This window comes from Heliangelus exortis, chromosome 21 (genome assembly GCF_036169615.1).
Source record: "Heliangelus exortis chromosome 21, bHelExo1.hap1, whole genome shotgun sequence".
Taxonomy (NCBI): domain Eukaryota; kingdom Metazoa; phylum Chordata; class Aves; order Apodiformes; family Trochilidae; genus Heliangelus; species Heliangelus exortis.
Window position 1 is genome coordinate 5,669,410 of NC_092442.1, and position 20,133 is coordinate 5,689,542.

Below are 20,133 nucleotides of genomic sequence, written 5' to 3' on the forward strand. Positions count from 1 at the left end.
GTTTAGAGAACAGTCTTACAAAGCCACTGCTTTAATTTCCAGAGTTAGCATGCAGAGTGATTTAGAAACTGTTTTTCATAGCTTGTAACGATTATAAATTGACTTTCAGTTACCTCTTACTAAAGGTGTTTATAGATGGATTAAGTGAGACCCCTTTTCTACTTTTTTACTTTGATATGTGAGCTTTTTCAACCAGCTCTTCCATCAGAGGTGACCTGAACAACCTGGGAGTAATAAATAGTTAAGGAAAAAGTCAATATGTTGTCGTTGTGACATTGATGCAGTCTGCATGGACAGTGCAGGTGTCTGTTTACTCACCTGCTCTCTGGGAGGCAACTTAGATATATAATAGAGAGGAGCAAGAAAGAGAAGCAGTGTCTGAAGTTGTGACAAACCTGTACTACTTCTGAACCTGATTTCACACACAGTGCTTTTCCTGAACCCCAAGCTGTGTCTGCAGTCTTCATAAACCCTAACGTGTTATGAAAGTTGTCTGAGGTTCATTGCTGAAAAGAACCTGTTAGGTAAGTGTCATTTCTTTCATGTGTGCATTAAGTCAGCCCTTAGGAATAGATCCTGTTTTGATCAGAGGAGCCCCTTTTTTCCACCACATAAAAGCTAAGAATGCACTTGCTGATTGCTGTGACTATGATACCTGCTTTAATACGTTTACTATGAATTTTTAAAGCTGTGTTGTAATCTGGTTTGTGTTAAAATTGTGTTAAAATGTAGTCTCTTGCTGTTGTTGAGAGCTTGGAGTCTGACAGGAAAGGTACAATGTCCTGGAGCAACAATTGCTGTTATTTCAGTTCCCATTATGGTATACTGACAAAAATGGCTTAAGGATGTATGGGCTTGTAGCTGGAGGAGGGAGCACCTTTTGGAAATATGGAGCTACTTTTGTGCTTTGTATAACTGGCTTGCATATCAAGATATCATGAGCAGTTATCAGGTGTGGGCAAACTTTTGAACTTTCTTCTTATCCCATAGTTTTAATTGTGAAGTAGCACTTATTATGAAGGTTTTGTTTTTAGCCCTGTAGGAATAGTGTGGATGATCATCAGACAGGGAAAAAAAAAAAAAGTCAAGTAGTATCTGGTTGCCTTGTTCTGTGCCAGTGCAGTCTGGTGAGGTCTGCACTGATCTTGGTGAATGTCACTTTGTTTTTATATCAGCAGTGAAGGCACAAGAGGTTGGATGTCCAGCCTGATGTCCTCAGGACTAATCCCATACAAGATTGTAGACATCTAAGGTGGGACATGAGAGGTGTTCCCTACCTAAGCTTGGTGACTGTTTTGGATTGTGTTCTGGTGTCTGTAGCTGTTTCTCTGCAGTGTGTGTGGAATTAAGACTGTAGATTGCAGCTGGCAAATGTTGTCTGAAGACTAAATGCTTTGATGGAATCCCTTTGTAAATTTAGATGTATCCTTATTGCTTCCCATGAGAAACTTGGGCTCCTGAGACTGAAAATCTTTGAGAAATATAGTACAGGTTTTACTAAGCACCCACATTCATTGGACAATTGGACACTGTTGCACTTTAAGTCAATGGAATACATTTCTTTAAGAAGTGGCTTTTCCTCTTTCCTCCACTCCCGTGACTCCCCTGGCTGACCTTGGTTCTTTTTCTTTCATAATACTTGTAACAAAATCATGTTTCCTGTGCCTTAACTCATTTTCTGTTTTCTTTAGTAAATCTTCAAAGACAGATTGAAGTATGTGACTCTAGGGAAGTTATGTGGCTGCGGGCCCAGCAGTGTTTTGCAGGAAAGGCGTTTGGGTTTTTTTGTCTGGTTTTGGCTCAGATGTGTGCTTCCACGACTGAGGAAACCAAAACCCTGTACTGTTTGTACATAAAGTGTTCAGTTGCAGCTTTGTCAGAGTCACAGAGGAACTATCAGACAGAGAGCTGTCATCATTCTTAAAAAAATTAAGTGAATTTCCATTTTCTTTAGTAAGAGTGTGATTTATTGGATGTTCTTACTGGATGGCAAACTTGACAAGAAAAGCTTAGGGATGTGAGCAAGGTTCAAGAAAGATTAGAGCTGGTAGTGCACTTTTAAAAAAGTATTTGCTCTAAGTAAACAGGTGCTGAAAATGAAAAAGAACATTTTAAATTGGAGTGTAATAAGAAATGTGTTGATAGGAAGACATATTCAGGAGCTTCAGAATGAATTGCATTAAAACTAATAGAAAGCTAATTATGAATTAAACCACAGGGTGATTTTTTTTTCCTCTTGCTACACATCATAACAAAACTAAATATTCTAAGATGTTTACAACAAAGCTGCAGAAAGAGATCTAATCTGTCATTAAGGACCTTTGGTGTGCAACCCTTCAAATATATCTAACATCACTTCTATCACATGCCTCATCTGCCAGCAGCACAGGAGTATTCTCCTGCTCCTGACAGGGCTACGGTCTGGAAAAATAAAGTTCAACATATAGAACAATATGGAAAGACACAGCCACGGGCAGCTTGGGGTTGTTCTGCTGCCAGGCTGGGTGGGTACCAGCCCAGGAATGAGTGTGGCAGGAAGACAAGGAGCTCTTTGGTGTCTGCTCAGTCTAGTGCTCTGTTAGCTGTGGGACAGAGATGCTGATTGCCAGCAATGGGACAGCTTTCCCTGTTGTGATTGTCCAGAATAAATCCACTTTTGCAGCTGTGATCTAAGGGCACTGAGCCTCTGAGGAGCTGAGCACAGGGTGTGTTAGGTGAGGTTGAAGGATGGTGGTCATAAAACAGGGTTGGGTATCTTGCATTTTTCCATTTCAGGGGAGAATGGGTGGGAAGAAGCTTTCACTTGAAAGTAAGTAACAAAGGGAAAGGGACTTTATGAATTAATATCTAGATCTAGGAACCTGTTATTTCTCTTAACTTTTCAAAGCATTGATACTGATTAACACAGGCATTAATCTATGATGAGGTCTAGTACTGGTACAGAAATGCTTCAACAAAGATCAAGTATCATGGTATTTATGAGGAACTGTGTCACTTATGCTTTCCCTGTCAGTATTTACAGCAGAACTATTAGAAGCCCTTTCTGAGCAAAGAGATGTGCCAGTATACTTTAAATTACAGGTGTTTGTTCCTGGGAGGGAGGCATTGGAGAGGTGTTGAGAAGTGTTTTAATTGGGATACAGAAGATATAAGTTGGTTGTTTGGTACACTGCACCTTCAAATTGTAGTAGTTAATTTTCTTTAGGAACTTCTGGTTGTTTATTGTCCTTCTTGATTAAGTGACTTAAATTTTTTTTTGAAATGTGGAAGTTTGTTCCTTTCCTTCCTATTTTTTTCCTGACTTCTCAATGGTCAGGCAGTATGGAAGTTGTTCAGAGTTGCCTACCCCTTGCAACTCCAGGAAGACAACAAATTTATTCATTCTTTTGCATTATGTTCCTCAGAAATGAACTTTGAAAAGGGCAGGAATGAACTTAAGAGGTCTGACTGTGCAAAATAAGAGGTGTGACCCTGCAGATACATAGAATTAGCTGATTCTTGGATAAAGCATGCTATAACCTTAGCTGGAGGGGGAGAGAGAGAAGGGAGGAAAGGGAAAAATAACATGGTGATTTAGTTGCAGAAAGCTGACTTGAGATGGGTTTTTCCTGTTCTGTTTATTAAAATTTGAGTTGTTACACTCATTAAAATTTAAATGATGACGTGCAAAAATTGGCTGTGAAACTTTTTTTGTAAGGGCCATATGGCTTTAAAGGAAGCAGAAAGCCTGTGCTGCAAGTGCAGCATGTGATTTCTTCATATTGATTCAGGGTGACCTCTTCTGTCCCCGAGTCTGAAACTGATGTAACTGTAATTGAAAATACTTGAAGGGGGGGAGGGAACAGAGCAGCTTGCTTTCTAGTGGCTTAGCTTTGCTGTTTACAAACCTGTCCTGAAAGAATGCAAAAAAAAAAATTAAAAAAAATTGCCACTAAGAGACCTGCTTTGCTTCCAGGGAAAGCTGCTGAACTTTGACACTAAGCAGAAACCTTATTTTTAGTTCTCTTGTACACAAAGGGCACTGCCAGGATGCCAAAGGAAATTGTGGCACCAAGTGTGTGGTTAAAGCTGTGTGGATACAGAAAGCCAAACCTTGTGTATCTGGTGAGATAGTGAAAGTGCACAGTTGGCACAGAGACCAAGTGTTGAGCTCTCAGAAAGCAAGATGTTGATGGGAGATAAAAGCAAGGTCATGTATCTCATTCTTCTCCTTTAGTTTTCAAAAAATCAGTGTCCAAAGCACAGTGGTTTGGAATAAGAACAGACACCTGAAACAATGAGATTCCCCTACAAGACTGGAGGTGTAGGCATGAGAATGAACCTTTTTGTTGCAGGCACTATTTATAAATTATGTAGAGTTGTGCTGTATACAGATACTGAAGTAACCTGAGTGCTGAGGGAGGTGAAGATGGATCTTGTACACGTACCCAGCTGTGATGCTTCATTGTGCTGTGCAGATCTGTTCTTTGAGGCCTAAGATACATTACCTGCAGCCTCACCAGTGTGGTTCTTTGCAGAGAGGCTCAGCCTGCATGCAGAGCTGTATACATTTTCTTTTACTCAGTTTGCTTCCTTCCTTTGTTTGTGACTGTAACTTTCTGTGTTTTTTTTCGTTCTTTGCTCTGCCCCTCTGCAACTGTTGGAGCAGAGTGCTGGTGAGATCAGAAGATGAGAGGCTGGTGCCTTTTTCCACATGTGCAGGTAGCTGTAGGACTGGCACTGCTGCCTGCAATTCCAGGCCAGCTGCCTGGTACTGCCTGCAGGTTCAAGCTATGCAAAAATATGCTAATGATGCAGTTGGCTTCTGGGGATGTATGGTTGTCTGCCTGTGCCCTTCCTCCTGTGGTCTTTGTTTTGTTGCTATGAACTATTATATAATTAAAACAGGTGACTTCTAAAACAGGCAAGCCTTCAAAAGAAACTATTTCTTGCAGGCAGTTATCATGTTTCTGTCTTTAACCCTGTTCTCTTTAAATAGGAAGAAAATGAACCTGAAATCTGAACGCAGAGGAATTCACGTGGATCAGTCAGAGCTACTGTGCAAGAAGGGATGTGGTTACTATGGCAATCCTGCTTGGCAGGGATTTTGCTCCAAGTGCTGGAGAGAGGAATACCATAAGGCCAGGCAGAAACAGATTCAAGAGGATTGGGAGCTGGCAGAGCGGTAAAGAGCCCTCTTTATTCCTTCATCTTTTACAGCAGGGTGACTTCACTAAATTCTATTCCTGTCTCCTATTTTCTTGTCCTATTTGCTCTGGTTTATTTGCATCTTAAGTTTTCAAGTCTGACCTTTCCAACAGGAATTAAAATCTTCCTTTTGGTGCAAAGATGAATATTTATTACATTCTAATTTAAGGAGTTTCAAAAGAAAGTCTGTGACATAACAAACATGAACACCCCCCCCAACTTCTCAACAAATACTTTGACCTAATTTGCATACTGAAATCTGTAATTGTAGCTAGCAGTTGGAAGGGTGAAAGTAACAACTTTGATTAAAATATCTTTGCCTCTGGAGACCACAGTTATTGTCTTCAGTGTGGCCAGCACAATGGTTTTATGTTTCAGATACTGATTATAAAATTTGTTTTAGTCTTGTCTGTGGTCATTCTTTTAAACTGCAGGCTTAAACCCAAAAGCAACAAAGGTTTAGCTTTAAAAGTTTAGGTAATTTTTCTAAGCATGTATTTTCTGCAAAACATTCTGGTTTTCCAAGTGTGATAAATACTTGACCCAAAAATGGGAGTTGGAGGAAATTTGTACTTGAGTGAGAAATTAAGAGCAGCTATAACTTCTTTTTGTGGGATTTGGGTAGAAAGTAAAAGCATTATCCACTGCCTGAGAAACTGCAGAGCATTGTCTTCTGTACTACAACTGTCCTTGGTGTCATTTCCAGGTGTGAGTGACATTGACAGCCTCTTGGAATTAACTTGTTTTAGGGTTATGTGAATTTTGGGTATTAACAGTTGATTGGCAGTTGACTTGACCCACTGGTGAGTACCAGAACTCTAGGAAAAAGTGCAAATGCCTGAGACACGTTTCTGCACTTGAGTCTGGAACCTTTTGGTGACCTTGAGTTACCCAGTGCTGCATTAACCAAGGTCACTGGGGGAAAAAAAAAAAGGAACTCTCCAAACTTGAGTGGTGTCCAAACTCAGAGTTATGGTTTGGCAGCCCCAGGTTTCCTGATGTTTCCAGACACCTTATTGCCTTGAGCCTTAGAGGACTTCGATTGGTTTTAAAATTCTCTTTGCTCTCTGGCACTGGAACAATTTAACTGCAAGGATGGGTAGAAGGAAGTGCTTGAAACCCCTGCTGGGCTAATCTGAAGGTGCTGGGTAAGCTGTTGTGTACAGCACAGAATTCATGTAACTTTTTCCTCTGCCATAAATTTGGCTTAAATAGTTAATAAAAACTTCAGTATTCCTGGAGCAGGTAGTTATGCTGTCAGGCTTAAAACATTGGTGTACAACCAAACGGAGCATTTAAGGAATTCTTTAATAAGTAACTGTTTAGCAGGGAGATGCTAAGGGAACAGATAAGCTGTGATTGTTTGCTGTAGTGAACAACCAGGCTTGTCAGCACAGATAAAACACAATTCCTGGCTCGAGAAATTACAAATGCAAGACCATTTATCCTGAGTTGGATGAGTTTTCAATGAAAGTTGCACAACCTTTTAGCATCTTGAAGTGCAATATAATTTAACATCTTTTTATGTTCCTGTGTAGGAAGAAAAGTAGCCACTGAAGGATTAGTGTGTTTGCCTTCCCTTGCTTTGTACTGGTAGATTAAAAGGTGGGCTTGTTCTTTGCAAAGCACTGATAATGTTTTAGTGAAGTGATTTGCCTCATTTATTTAATCAAGCAGATCTATTACCAAGGCTTTAAAAGCAAATTATGACAACAGTAATGATTCCCAGAATATTTCTGAGATTGTGACAGGGTGTTTCACTTACTCAGCTGCGAGCCATGTTTTTTATCTTCAGTAAGGTGGTAAATGATTGCCTGAAGTTATAGGTGCTGAAATTCTGAAAAAGATGCAGGAATGAAGGCAACTTAGTTGAGTACTGAAAGTCCTCCTGCAGTCTCTGCCCTCTCTTTTAAGTTTGTAGAATTCAGGGCTGTGTCATGAGGGGAAGGTGACCATGATTATATTTAAGTCACCCCCCTTTTTACCTTCCTGTTTTATCCTCCCTCTCCATGTTAAGCTTTCCCTCACTTTTCAGCATTGTAACATGGAAAGAGTGGATGTAATGTATTGAAGGGAGATGGGGTAGGAAGCAAGAAATGAAGATGGGTATAGAGGAGAATTAGCATGTCAAATTGTGATTATTTACTGCATAGGAAGTCAGCTTTTTTTGCTGGTTTTAAGCACTGAAATTATAACTCCACTTTTCTAATTCCAGGCTTCAGCGTGAGGAGGAAGAAGCATATGCCAGCAGTCAGAGTACCCAAGGGGCCCAGTCACTGACCTTTTCAAAATTTGAAGAAAAGAAAACCAATGAGAAGACACGAAAGGTCACTACTGTGAAGAAATTCTTCACTGCTTCTTCCAGAACTGGAGCTAAAAAGGGTAACTGTTGCCTTTGCTTTTAGTGGCTCTGTACAATATGTTAAGTTAAATGGTATTTTTGATAGCTGTATTTTACTAAAAGGTCATTTTTTAGTGACTTGACTGTACAAAACTGGAGTAACGATGCTTCTGGAGAGTGATTGCTGTGTGTGAAATCTTACTGAAAACAGAAAAAAAGTGAGCTTTTGGGTGATGCCAATCTTTTAAATACAATAATGCACTTAAAAAGCTGTGGCTGTGTTTGTGTTAGTTATACAGGAGTTCCTCTATTAAAGTGTAGTATAAATGTATTCCTGGTTGTGATCCATCTACCCCTGCACTGATGAGTGGAAGTATCTTGTTCATATGATGCACATTGTTGCTGGATTCATGAGTCAACCATAACGTGACACTGGTTTAGGACTTGGAAGAAAATCTCTCTAAAGAGAGCAGGAGAAAAGGCACTGGCTGTCACCTCAATCAAACTGATGTGTGATTGAAATGCCAATATGAAGGATCAGGTGATGCTGTCACTTCAACAGCATCCTTTAACAGGAAATTTAGAATGTGTAAGCAGGGTGCCTTTAGATGAAAAAGAACATGGAAGGCAGTGAATATGGCTGTGTGGGCTGTGAATATCAGGTTTGTGGTTGGCTGAATGTTTATTAATGGCACTGATGCCTTTGCACAGCAACAGCTCACATGGGCAGAAACCAGGAAATGCTAGACTGTGGAGGAGGCATTCCAGTAAAAGGAGAAAAAGGAGTATTAATATATCTTAGCCTAACAGATAATGCATTTAATTACTAAGAAATTTTAAATACATCTGCGTTTTATTTTAGAATTTATCTTGGTGCATGGGCAGCAGCTGGCTAAAATGAGGCATTCAGTTATGTGTTAAAACCTTTTTTTACATTCATTCTTCTCACTTTCCATGTTTTCTGTTTTTATCCTCTTCACTACCTTTCCTGACATGCTCCTGCTCCTGGTGTCTTGCTTGCTTTTGCATTTATTTCAGTGGCTCAAGAAAAAATCGTTAAGCAAGGACAGCTTGGGAGGGAGCGAAATGCTGATAACATTCTCAGGGATTTGAAGGAGATTTTTACTCCCTCCTGGGAACTGGCTTCCCCCTCTGAAGGTAATGCAGTACAGCTTGAGCAAGCTGTCTGCTTGATTTTAGTAAGTTTACTTCTTAGTTGGGCTTTGCACAATACAAACTAGGGTTGTGCCAGTTATAACTCATGCTGTTGGATATGAAGATGACAGAAAAAGCAAGTCTAGCATCTGGAAGGAAACTTGATTCTCTAAACCCATTCTTTGCTTTTTGGTAGGGGAAATACAGGCATAAAGCTCAAACTTCTTTGAGCTCTACCTTACTGTTACACCTGGAGGATTATGTTCACCTTAACCCCCCCCCCAAAAAAAAACATTGTCTAAGAAGCAGCTAGATCTTGTGCTGCTTCTTTTTTTTTATCAGAAAATAATTCCAGGTAGCCATTATAGATGTGATTTTAAGTTGAAACTACTTCAATTTAATAGTTCACACTTAAAGAACTTTTTAAACATCTTCACGTTTGCTACAGTAATCAATAAGACAGTTTCATAATGAGAGGAGACAAGCTGGCTTCATTTAAACCAAAAGGATACCAAAAACCCAAACAGCTTTAGACTCTTGGCCTCTGCTATTTCAATTCTGATGTGTTCTGCTGACTAAATAAGGTGATGAATGGGTGTGTGTAGTAGAGCTAATGACACCACTATTTTTTTACATTTTTCCTTGAACTCAGATCCATGACCATGGCACAACCATAGTGAATCACTGGAGTGCTGGTGTTCTGCTGTGACAAGTAGCATTTTTGTAGAATGCCTTGAGAAGGATTTTAATATCCATAGTGGTTATTCTTTGTAAAGGTGATCCTTTCTTTAGCTCTTTATTTTGTCCTGTCATACCCACTAGATTCTCTTAAACTTGTTCAAAATTTCTTTTGCTTAATCAAATTAAGCAACCCAAATTAAGTACAAAATCAAATTAAGTACATGACAAAGCTGAAAATACTTTGTTGCCAAAAGTACATTGGTTCCTGCAGTTCTTAGTGATCAGTGCTTGTTGTACAGATTGACTTTCCTTAAATCAGGATTTTAATGCGGAGATAAATGAAGTTGAAACTTTAATTTGAATTTGAATTTTAATTTAAAAAATCATATTCAGATTAATTCCTCACGTGTTAATTCCTGCAAACAGCAGTATAAGGTTCATTTTTTTTATAATACAGGCAACTCAGTGCTGAAATAAGTATATAAATCTTCATCTGTTTTTTGAAACCAAGTTGGTAATTAATTCTGGAAAAAGATCTTGGAATTCTATCCTTTCAAAAGTGTACCTGCTTTCTTTGTTTATTATTTCAAAACTGTGCTTTCTTCTTACTGGTTGTGTAACATTAAATGTGACAAATTTAGACCAACATATCTATAGTAATAGTTGTTGTTCAGTTTGAATGTTTGAATGTGCAGACATTCTACTTTGAATCTTAACTATAAAGAAAATTGGAGGAAACCCCCTCTGGAAAAAAATGTTCTTGTGTCAAAAGAAAGGAGATTTGTTTGCATTTTCTATCTTGATTGCTACAGTTGGAATTTAAATATTTGTAAAATCTTTTCTATTCTTCTAACTTAGATAACATAAATGTTTTAATGGCACCTGACTGAGTTATTAGCCAGAGAAGGTTATGCTGCACTGTAGAGGTCCATGTGAGTCTTGTGCTTTGGTCAGATGATCAGTGTTTGTTAGTCACTGAATCATACAGCTTTGAATTTACCATAGTGCTGGATCTCTTTAAAAGCAAGTAACAAACAAAAAACCCCTGATAAGCTACCTCAAGACCAAATTAAACATACCAAGTTACTAATCCAATTTATTTCCTTTTTCTTTTGAAGCTCTGCATGTGTGCTTACTGCAACAAGGATTTTTTTTGCTGTGCATGTTAGTATTTTCAGATTGAAAACCATGTTTGTATCATGTTGATCATGAATATTTTCATGTTTTCTGTCTCTCTGCTGCTTGCTTTTCATCATGTTCATTTACATCATCCCTATTCAATCCTTCATTTTGAACAGTGTTGGCTGGCAAGTTAAAAGGTGGGTGAACTGGATTTGGGTAGCAAAGGTTCAATGCAATTAACTTGCAACATGCACCTTGAAAAATCAGATGTGTTTGTGTGAAAAAACCCCCCATGGTTGCAGCTGTATAAACTTGCATCCAGTGCTGTGTGCAGTCTGTCCTCCTGCCTCCTCCTTGAGTGCCAAGCAAATTCCTCCTTGAACAGATGCAGTGCTTCTGCTGTTGCTGAAACACAAATGGCCAAGTTCTCATTTACACTGCAGGGGTGACTGATCCTGTGGATGCTGCTGGAGGCACCAGCCTCCTGCTCCCATTCCTTGTCTTGTGCTGCTGCTCCTGTCACCTGGTAGGAAGCCAGCTTGGGGCTGATCAAGCTGAAAAATAACCCCATAAGAAACACTGATTTCTGACTAGGACTGCCTTGAACTGCTTTTCTTCAAGCTAGTTCATGGGCTGGTTGAATGAGTACTGTGTTGGTGCAAGCAAAGGAGCAAGAACATAAAGGTGAGGGAGAAGGGAAAGAGGACCACTCTGTTCTCTTAAACTGCTGCAGAATCCCATCTGGAAGCCTTGACCTTATATCAAGATATCTTACCTGGGAATAAAAACATAAGAAACCAGGAAAGAAACCCATGCCACAGTCATTTGCTAAGAGGCCATGAGTGTAAATGGGTGTGTGGCTATAAATGTTTCACTTCAGTGGAATACTGTTTCCTAGAGTTCTGTTCAATAATATCCAGCATTTCACTGGTAAAGTTTGAGACATAAGTGCTTATTCATCTGCACAGATGAAGAAAAACAACTTGAAGTTTTAATGCACATGATATGCTTCCTGAGTTCATCCATCAGTGTGAAAAAGCTAATCTGATACACCCAAATTTTCCCAGCAGAGATCCAAGAAGCCAAGGCACCCAGCCCTTCCATAAACAGGCAGGCTAGCATTGAGACAGATCGAGTATCCAAGGAATTCATAGAATTTCTCAAGACATATCAGAAACCTGGACAAGATATCTATAAGCAGTGTAAACTATTTTTGGACACAATGAATCATAAAAGGGTAAGTTTTGCCTTTTGCATAAGTACATAAGTGAAACTGGGGAGAGATGGATAAAATGCTTCTCTTCTTGCAGGAGTTTATTTTTTATATATTGCATACAGCAGTCTTCAGCTGGAATGCTTAATCAAAAAACATCTAGTGGAATTCTTAAATTCTGAATTTCATTTTTGAGTCTTCATTTTTGCTATGGTACCTTGCTAAAGAAACTGTCAGATCCCAATATCTCAGATGTCTTGAAAGAACTTTCCTTTGCATCCTGAACAAATTAGTTCTGAAAGATAAAATGTCTGTTGAACAATTTTCTAGATAAAAGTGACTTGTTGAAATTACAGTACATTACATAACCTGTTTTTTAGTTACCTTAAATCTAGAAATTATAATACAGTATCAACCTACACATCTTCTTTTCTCTGGGGAAGGAGAACTTGTCTGTGCTTTTTTATGAATAGGGAATAAGGGTTTTTTTTTCATTCTCCATATAAAAAATTTAATGTTCTTGAAATATTAATGTGTATGTAGTGCCACCTATGGTTGAAATGAGTCACTATTGAGCACATCTTTTTATTCCTTCTTCCCATACCTTTCCTATTTAGTGTCTGTAGTTACTCAAACTATATCCTCAAATTGTATTGGAGCTTAAAGGGAGTTCTTATAGAATTTTACATGCTTTGAGTATTTAGAAACTAAGTTGTGTTTTTTTTTCCTATCTAAGGTTTTATCTTGTCATTTAATAGTGAAAAGTATGTCTTGCCAGGATGTCTTGCTTTCTTTTATTTTTTCATATAATTTAGACAACATATAATTTAGACAGCATTTGCATTCTCAGACTGTTACTGTAGCTGAAGGTTTTCCTTAAACAAAACAAGAACATCAGAGGCATCGCTGCTGTTTCTTCCGTACATGACCAATTCATCAGTTTTCTTTTACAGAACTTAAGTATTGAGGAGCAATCTGAGTGTGCCCAGGACTTCTATCAAAGTGTAGCAGAGAAGTTACAGACACGTTGGAAAGGTATTGTGTTCTTCTTCCTCACATTCTGCTGCTGAAAAAGTGATCTTTGGAGGATAAAGCCTCGTGTGTTTTCAAGTAAAAATGAAGAATTCCTAACCAGCTTTCAGAAGTCCTGACAGCAAATTCTAGCATTGTAGTTAGAACTGTTCCCAGCAGCACCAGTTCTATGAAGTTTTGCAGTCTAATTTTTTTTTCCCAGTTTTTAAACTCAGTCAAATGTGGTTGAGTTAATTTGTTGCTTTAAATCCAATACTGTTTGTTTAAAATTGAGATTGATTGTGCAGCTTCAACTCCCAGGCTGTGAGCTTTACATTGCACTGTAAAGCACGAGAAGCTGGTGAGAGGAGAGTTTCTGTTGTGGACTGGATGCTTCTGTGTGTCTGGTGTAGAAGTGGCACAGCTTAAATGTACCCAAGGATTTCTTTTTTTTTTGACATAAACATGAACAGAGAACATGGAAGACCTTACTGGGTTTCTTCTTAAAGATTGCATTTTTAGGAAATATTCTTGTAAGTTACAAGCAGCTGAACCTAATTTGGGTGTTGAATTTGCTAAATTAACTCGTGTCATTGTGAACCTGTGCATGTTCTTTGGCTGTCACTGTGATGTTCTTCATTACTTTATTTTTACTTCTGTAGAGAGTGAAAATACTCCAAGGACATCCATTCTTTGTTAACTCAGGTTGGCTCAATTTATAGTACTGATTGGGTGATACTAGTACCAAAATATATTAAATCTTAAAAAAAGCCACAGAATACTTTACTTACTGTATTGGTGGTGGGATTTGTACTTTTCAGTGCCCCCTGAAAAAGTTGAGAAAGCAATGGATCAGATTGAAAAATACATTATGACTCGTCAGTATAAATATGTCTTTTGCCCTGAAACAACTGATGATGAGAAGAAAGATCTTGCTGTCCAGAAAAGAATTAGGTAAGTCTTTGAAAGAAAAACAGTTGAGTAATCCACAGTCCTGTGAATGAGCTCTGAATTAAGCATGTTAAAAATCTTCAACAGTACATGCCAAAAAAGCAAGCTTTTTAACCAGAAACAGTCAAAACCACTTTATTGCCAAGAACATTTTATTTAAGAAATAGAAGAAATTACAAGAATAAATAATGTAAAAATACTGCACTGAGAAAATGAGTTGTGTAGCAAAAAAAAAAAAAAAAAGGAAAATACTTTTTTCTGGAAAAAAATTACTTCATTGGAATTAATTAGGTTATTACTGGATTAGTGCCTCGTTTACACAAAGCAGTCCTTGTGCATTGAATTCAAGAAGCAGCTGGTTTCAAACACCTGAATGTTACTGGCACAGAACAATTTCACTTTTTTTTCTATTTTCTTTCTTTTTTTTTTATGTCCTAGGGCTTTGCACTGGGTAACTCCACAAATGCTGTGTGTTCCTGTCAATGAAGAAATTCCAGAAGTCTCTGATATGGTTGTAAAAGCAATTACAGGTTTGTGAACAATACTGTGAGCTGTTGTGAACAGTTTATCTTTACAATGTTAACTTTTAGATCTCTTATTCCTAGAGATTATTTTCTGCAGAAGGGAACCCAGGGTTTTAGATTTGGAGTAATCTTTCTGGTGTTGGACTTGTAAAGCATCTGTGAAGCAGGAATAATTTTTCTGTCACAGAAGTGTTCAGGCTTACCTGATCTGTTTGAAATGCTTGGAGTAAGCCAAGTGAAGGTTGAATACCCAGATAATTCTATGGAACAGCAAGCACCACAGATAAAAATGATGCAATTTTAATATTGTCCAGTAAGTGTCATGCTCATGCTGGTGTCTGATTAATACAGTTTAAATAACTTGAGAATTTTTTTATCTTACAGATATTATTGAAATGGATTCAAAGCGTGTTCCTCGTGACAAATTAGCATGCATCACCAAATGCAGCAAGCACATATTTAATGCTATTAAAGTCACAAAAAATGAACCAGCTTCTGCTGATGACTTTCTTCCAACACTTATATACATTGTTTTGAAGGGAAACCCACCCCGCCTGCAGTCCAACATCCAGTATATAACACGCTTCTGTAATCCAAGCAGGTTAATGACAGGAGAAGATGGCTACTATTTTACCAATCTGGTAAGTGCAGGAATAGTGTTGGCATTTTAGACATCAAGATTGTAGTTTATTTCATTGTAGCAATTTCCAGTAAAGCCAAACAAAGCATTAAGTAGAAGGATAATTAAAACTGAGGTTAGAGTACGGCCGGGTCTTGTGCTTTATATGTCCTCTCTCTTCCTTCTGTGCTTTCCCAACTGGTCAGTGCTTTGCTTTCTGTATCATATTAAGCTCTTTACTTGAACAATGTGATGCTAAGACACAAGTATATTTTTATGCTGTAAGGAGATTAAGTACCTTCTGTTCTTAAAATACTGAGTTTGGGCTGTGCAGATGTTAGGGATGCAGAGTTCCCCTCTTAAGGTCAGGAGATTTTATCTCTTGAAGGGACTGCAGAACTGGGCCATTAATCAGTGGAGGTAAACAGGTTTTTAAGGCTTCTGCAGGAGGCCTTTATTGGTGTGCTTGTTTGTGTTAGAAGGAATTATGATGATGAACTTGGCTTCCCTGCATTTCATCAGAAAGCAGTTCTCAAAAATAAGCAGTTGAATGAAATACAGTGAATGTTAAAATTCCTTTCAGTTGGAGGAGAGCACCCACAGGGTAAGGTGGACATTTGATACTCCTTCAGAAAATTAATAGCATAGCAGATGTCTGCAGATCAGATTATTTAATATTAATATAGTGTTAATAAGAACTTCTTGTTCTTTCTGATCTCTCTCCTCCACAATGCAGTGACCCTGAGGTTTGTAATGAATGTTACCCAGTGAGTCAGTACAATTCAGCTGAAATTATGTCATCCTGTAGCATTCTTCTGAGTTTTTGACTTCTGCAACCTTTGGGCAAAGGAGAAAGACATGTGAAATGCTGATATGATTAATCTTCTGCTAAAGCTCTTTAGGAGTAATCTGTTGAAGCATTAAATAAAATAATCAGTTATTGGTCTATCAGCAGGATAACAAAAGTAGAAGACATAAGTTCCAGTCTGTAAATTGCAACGATGATGCTTAATCTCTGTTTTGTTTTCAGTGCTGTGCTGTGGCCTTCATTGAAAAACTGGATGCTCAGTCTTTAAACCTAAGCCAAGAAGATTTTGATCGTTTTATGACTGGTCAGACATCCCCCAAGAAGCAAGAATCTGACAGTTTTTCACCTGATGTTTGCTTGGGTGTGAAGCAGATGTATAAAAACTTAGACCTCCTATCTCAGTTGAATGAGAGACAGGAAAGAATTGTCAATGAAGCCAAGAAGCTTGAGAAAGACCTAATAGATTGGACTGATGGAATTACAAAGGAAGTCCAAGATATTGTTGAGAAATACCCATTAGAAATAAAACCAAAAAGTCAAGCCTTAGCAGCCATTGACTCTGAAAATGTGGAGAATGACAAGCTGCCCCCACCACTGCAGCCTCAGGTGTATGCAGGATAAGTATCAGTGTTAACTTTGAAAAGCACCATTATCCTCACCTAGTACCATCTGCTACTTGGGAAGGGAAGTAAATTTAAGGCTAAAATAAAAATCAGATGAGCTTAAATCAGTACATTTTTAAAGGTACTTTTTTTTTTTTTTTTTGGTTAAGTGTAATGAATTGTATTTATTTTAGTTAAGTAGATTTCTATTTGGCTTTTGTGGGTTTTTGAACTGAATTTAACTTTTTCTACACAAACTGGTATAATTTTTAAGCAACACTAGTCCATTGGCATCTTTCCAGAAAGCTTCCTTTCTAGGCATGCACTTACTTGTTTTTAATCAGTTTAACTTAAAGAATTCGAGCTCCAGCAGACATTTGAAAGCTACCAGTGCTAGTCTGAATTTGTTCAGTAGCTGTAAAGATTAAATATATATTGTAAAATATGTAAAGTTGTAAATAGATTTAAAATCTAATGTCTCAACTCTGCATGACCTCTCGTGTATGAGTGAAAATGATAGAGAAGTGTTCATTTTAGCACCTTTTGGTTAAATCACATTGTAGTATAAAGGCAAGCACACTATTAAAGTTTTGGTAAGCTGGATGGTGCACCTGATGAACAGAGAGGATATTGGTGTGAAAACTTGACACTCATCTCAATCTGCTCTGTAAAACAACAAAGTGCTATGTAAAATATGACTTTTCTTCCTGTAAATGTTCTCTCTGCTTTGTCAGTACCCCTGACAGCCTTCAGTGGTGCACACAAGTGCTGACATTACTACTTCTGGAGAGAATGTGGAGCCCAAGCTTCAGAAAGGAAGGAAATATTTTATTGAAAATTGCATAGTGTGGAACATAAAGGGGGTGGGGAAGAGACAGTGGAAGAGTTGCACCAAAACTTGCTTTTTTTTTTTTTTTTTTTTCTTCTGGAATTGCCTAATATCTTCATCAGTGGCTTAGGTCTTAATTCCTTTTCTTTGCAGTCCTGGTGGATAAGTTCATATAATTCGAGTGTGCTTTTTAGAAGAAGCATGAGCCATTGCTCTGAGCAGAAAAGTGCACTTTATTTTCCTGAAATGTCAGTCTTCTCATCTTTAGGAACCCCCTTTAGGAACAAGAGTTACCTTGCTGAAGTAGTGAACGTCAAGGTGAATATGGTTTTATGTCACTAAAAATTTTATTGGTGTATTTCAAGTTAAGAATAATAATAGCTCATTCCACGAAAATAATCTCTTGCAATATAACTTTTATTATGTCAGTGAAACATTTTATAAATAATTTAAAATATCTTCCAGTTAATCCAGTCTGTCACGACTGGTTTGTGTACCTGAGATATCTAATATAAAGCTGCTTAGCTTGAACTACTCCTAAGCAATGTTGAATTCTCACCATCAAGGAGGAAAGTACCTACCTCTTTATTATGTTCCACTGCTTTAAAACCACTGCTGTTTTAAATTTGCACTGCAATAATTTCAGACCACAACTGTGATTTGCCCCTTTGTCAGATGCATTCAGCCCTATGAACTATGCATTCCTAGTGTTTGAGATAAGCAGTTACCCAAAACTGCACTACTGGGGTGAAGGAAGGAGCTAATCAGATGATCACAAGAAATTAGACAATTTAACATATCCATGTGTCACTGCACCCAAATTGCTTCGGATGTGATCAGTGCTTGGAGTAACACTGCAGGGGTTTGATTTTTTTTTTTAGAAAGACTGGGTGCTAATTCTGATATCCAGGTACACAGGCTTTCCTGAGGGGGGTAATAAAAAAAATAAATACAAAAACAAAAGCAAACTTCTAGCTATTGTGTTCATTGCCATGTTTAAATAAAAGTATGCACATTATGCCCTTGTTAATGAGTTCCTAAAGTTCTCATCACTGTGTTTGGTTACACTGTTAGTGATTAATGTGGATATATTTGTGGCTACTTCTGGACTCCCTGTGTTTTGGGAGACACAATTCTTAGCCATTCAAGTGCAAGTTTAGGTAACAATGTCTTTTTCTTTGCAGAAAGATCATGGTAGTGATTAATGGAATACCCTGTAAGGCAGGTAAGGGGGTGTCCATGCCCCATCTCAAAGTTTACAAGTAGGAGTATATATATAGTATAGCCTGGGTAGTAACAACACTGGAGCCCCTCTCACAGGAACTTGCATTCTAGCATTTGAGCACCTCGAATGCTTTGAGACCTTGTCAATATTTTATTAGGCAAATTACCTGCCTGCAGGTAAAACAGATAAATGGGTTTGTCTTGCTAAGCAAGGTAGTTCAGTTGTCCTGGTAAAAGCTGCAGAGTCCTTCCAGTGTTAAAAATTCAGACTGGGCAAGCCATGGACAGGATGCTGTATGGCTCTGGGCTCAGCATGAGCTGATGAAGCCTCTGGTAAGCAGCACCAGGTGGCTTGGTACTGAGCATCACTGGGAGAAGATTGAGGGACCTCAGGGATGCAAAAGGTTATAAAATAATATCTGTGAAAAAGTTACTTGTGAACCAGAGAATTTAGTGAACACACTGTCTTACAGTCAATTGGAATACAGGCTGCTGTGCTTTGGTGACTGACACAGGAGCAGAAATTCTTTTTTTTTTTCAACAGCCCACTGTTAATTCAGTATTACTGTGGGGTCATCACTAGGAATTCAAAGCTAAATTGTAAACTACTTTGCATGTGAACTACCTATTTATTTTGCTGTAGTAAAGAACCTATTTTACAGGAAGTACTGGTTAATTAAACTGTACAACATGTTTGGTTTCATTTGGTTCTTCTACCCAGTTCTCATCCATGTGGCCAAATTCTCTGGTGTATATTCTCTGGGCATCTCGTGTTTAAAAGAGAGAAGCACAGGTACAGCACCAGCTTTATACATTGGCATCTTTAACAGGAAGTTGAAATAAAGGGTTGGGAGGAGAAGCAGCAGTGTTCCCTCTGAGAAAGAACTGAACCTTGGAGGCTCATAGTGGCTGCAGCACAGGACAAAACAGTTTGATGCTTCATCTGGTAGATGAATTTGTCCTTTTGCTTTATCTCGGCCACCATCCTGTTGTCAGTCATGTGCAGAACTGCTGTACATTACATTTTTTAATTGCTTGCCCAAGAGGCTCTGCAAGCACACACTGCCACAGCTGCCTCCTGCTTTCCAAAAGCTTCAGTGAGGAATCAGTCATTAACTAAGAGGAGTAATTGTCCTTGGACATCTTCGAGGACAGGGTGATTTCTGACCTTTGTGAGCTTAAAGAAAATCCTGCAGAACCCCAGCTCTTGCAGGTGCTTACAGACCCTTTCCTTCCAGCTGATGGAGCTGCTGCGGGCAGGGATGGGTTGGCAGGGTGGGCACCCTGGCTCTGAAGGGTGCAGGGTGCCACAGGAGCAGAGTTGTGATGAACTGGCTGAAGGGTGATGCTGGAGCACTTCCCTTCCACTCGTGTCCCCTCACTGGATGACCCGCAGGAGCCCAAACCTCTGGCATCTCTGAACCTCAGGTGTTTGGATGCAGATGGGTGAGGTCCCCCTGAGCCACCCCAGCTCCAGCACCCCTCCCTCCATGGCTTAGGGTCCCTCTCCCGGATTCACTCCGGAGTGTTGGTTGTGCTGATTGTTCCTCCCCAGCTGCCAGGCTTTGCATTCTCCGCGTTTGGACTTCAGGGTAATTAAAATGTTCTTTTTTGCTTCCTTCCATTAAGTCAGTTGCTTCAAGGACCTCATCCTGAGCACTTTTTAGTCTCAAGACTCACTCGAGACGTCTTGAGTCTTTGGACAGGGTTTTTTTTGTTGGTGTTTTTGTTTGTTTTGTTTTGTTTTTTCCCTAATCAGAATAAGGGGATATGAGATGCCGGCACCCCCTGCCCTGACACCGGGGCAGCTGCGGGGGCTTTCCCGGGGCTGCGCTCCCCCCTGTGCCGGCACCAGGGGAGGCGGCG

The 20,133-nt window shown here is 38.9% G+C and overlaps 1 protein-coding gene across 7 annotated transcripts in view; it reads left to right on the forward strand.

Moving 5' to 3' along the window:
* The window catches only part of RABGEF1 (RAB guanine nucleotide exchange factor 1), a 24,486-nt gene extending 5,516 nt beyond the window's left edge, over positions 1-18,970 (forward strand). For 3 of the 7 annotated variants that reach the window (XM_071765375.1, XM_071765376.1, XM_071765373.1), the window contains exons 2-11: positions 4,979-5,164; positions 7,403-7,569; positions 8,567-8,686; positions 10,663-10,683; positions 11,557-11,723; positions 12,653-12,734; positions 13,532-13,664; positions 14,100-14,191; positions 14,570-14,826; positions 15,835-18,970. In XM_071765375.1, the coding sequence (XP_071621476.1) occupies positions 4,979-5,164; positions 7,403-7,569; positions 8,567-8,686; positions 10,663-10,683; positions 11,557-11,723; positions 12,653-12,734; positions 13,532-13,664; positions 14,100-14,191; positions 14,570-14,826; positions 15,835-16,233 (1,624 nt within the window). In that variant the 3' untranslated portion in view covers positions 16,234-18,970. The remainder of the gene's footprint in view (positions 1-4,978; positions 5,165-7,402; positions 7,570-8,566; positions 8,687-10,662; positions 10,684-11,556; positions 11,724-12,652; positions 12,735-13,531; positions 13,665-14,099; positions 14,192-14,569; positions 14,827-15,834) is intronic. The other 4 variants (XM_071765379.1, XM_071765378.1, XM_071765374.1 and 1 more) reach the window with 3 other exon arrangements.
* Positions 18,971-20,133: the final 1,163 nt, after the last annotated feature.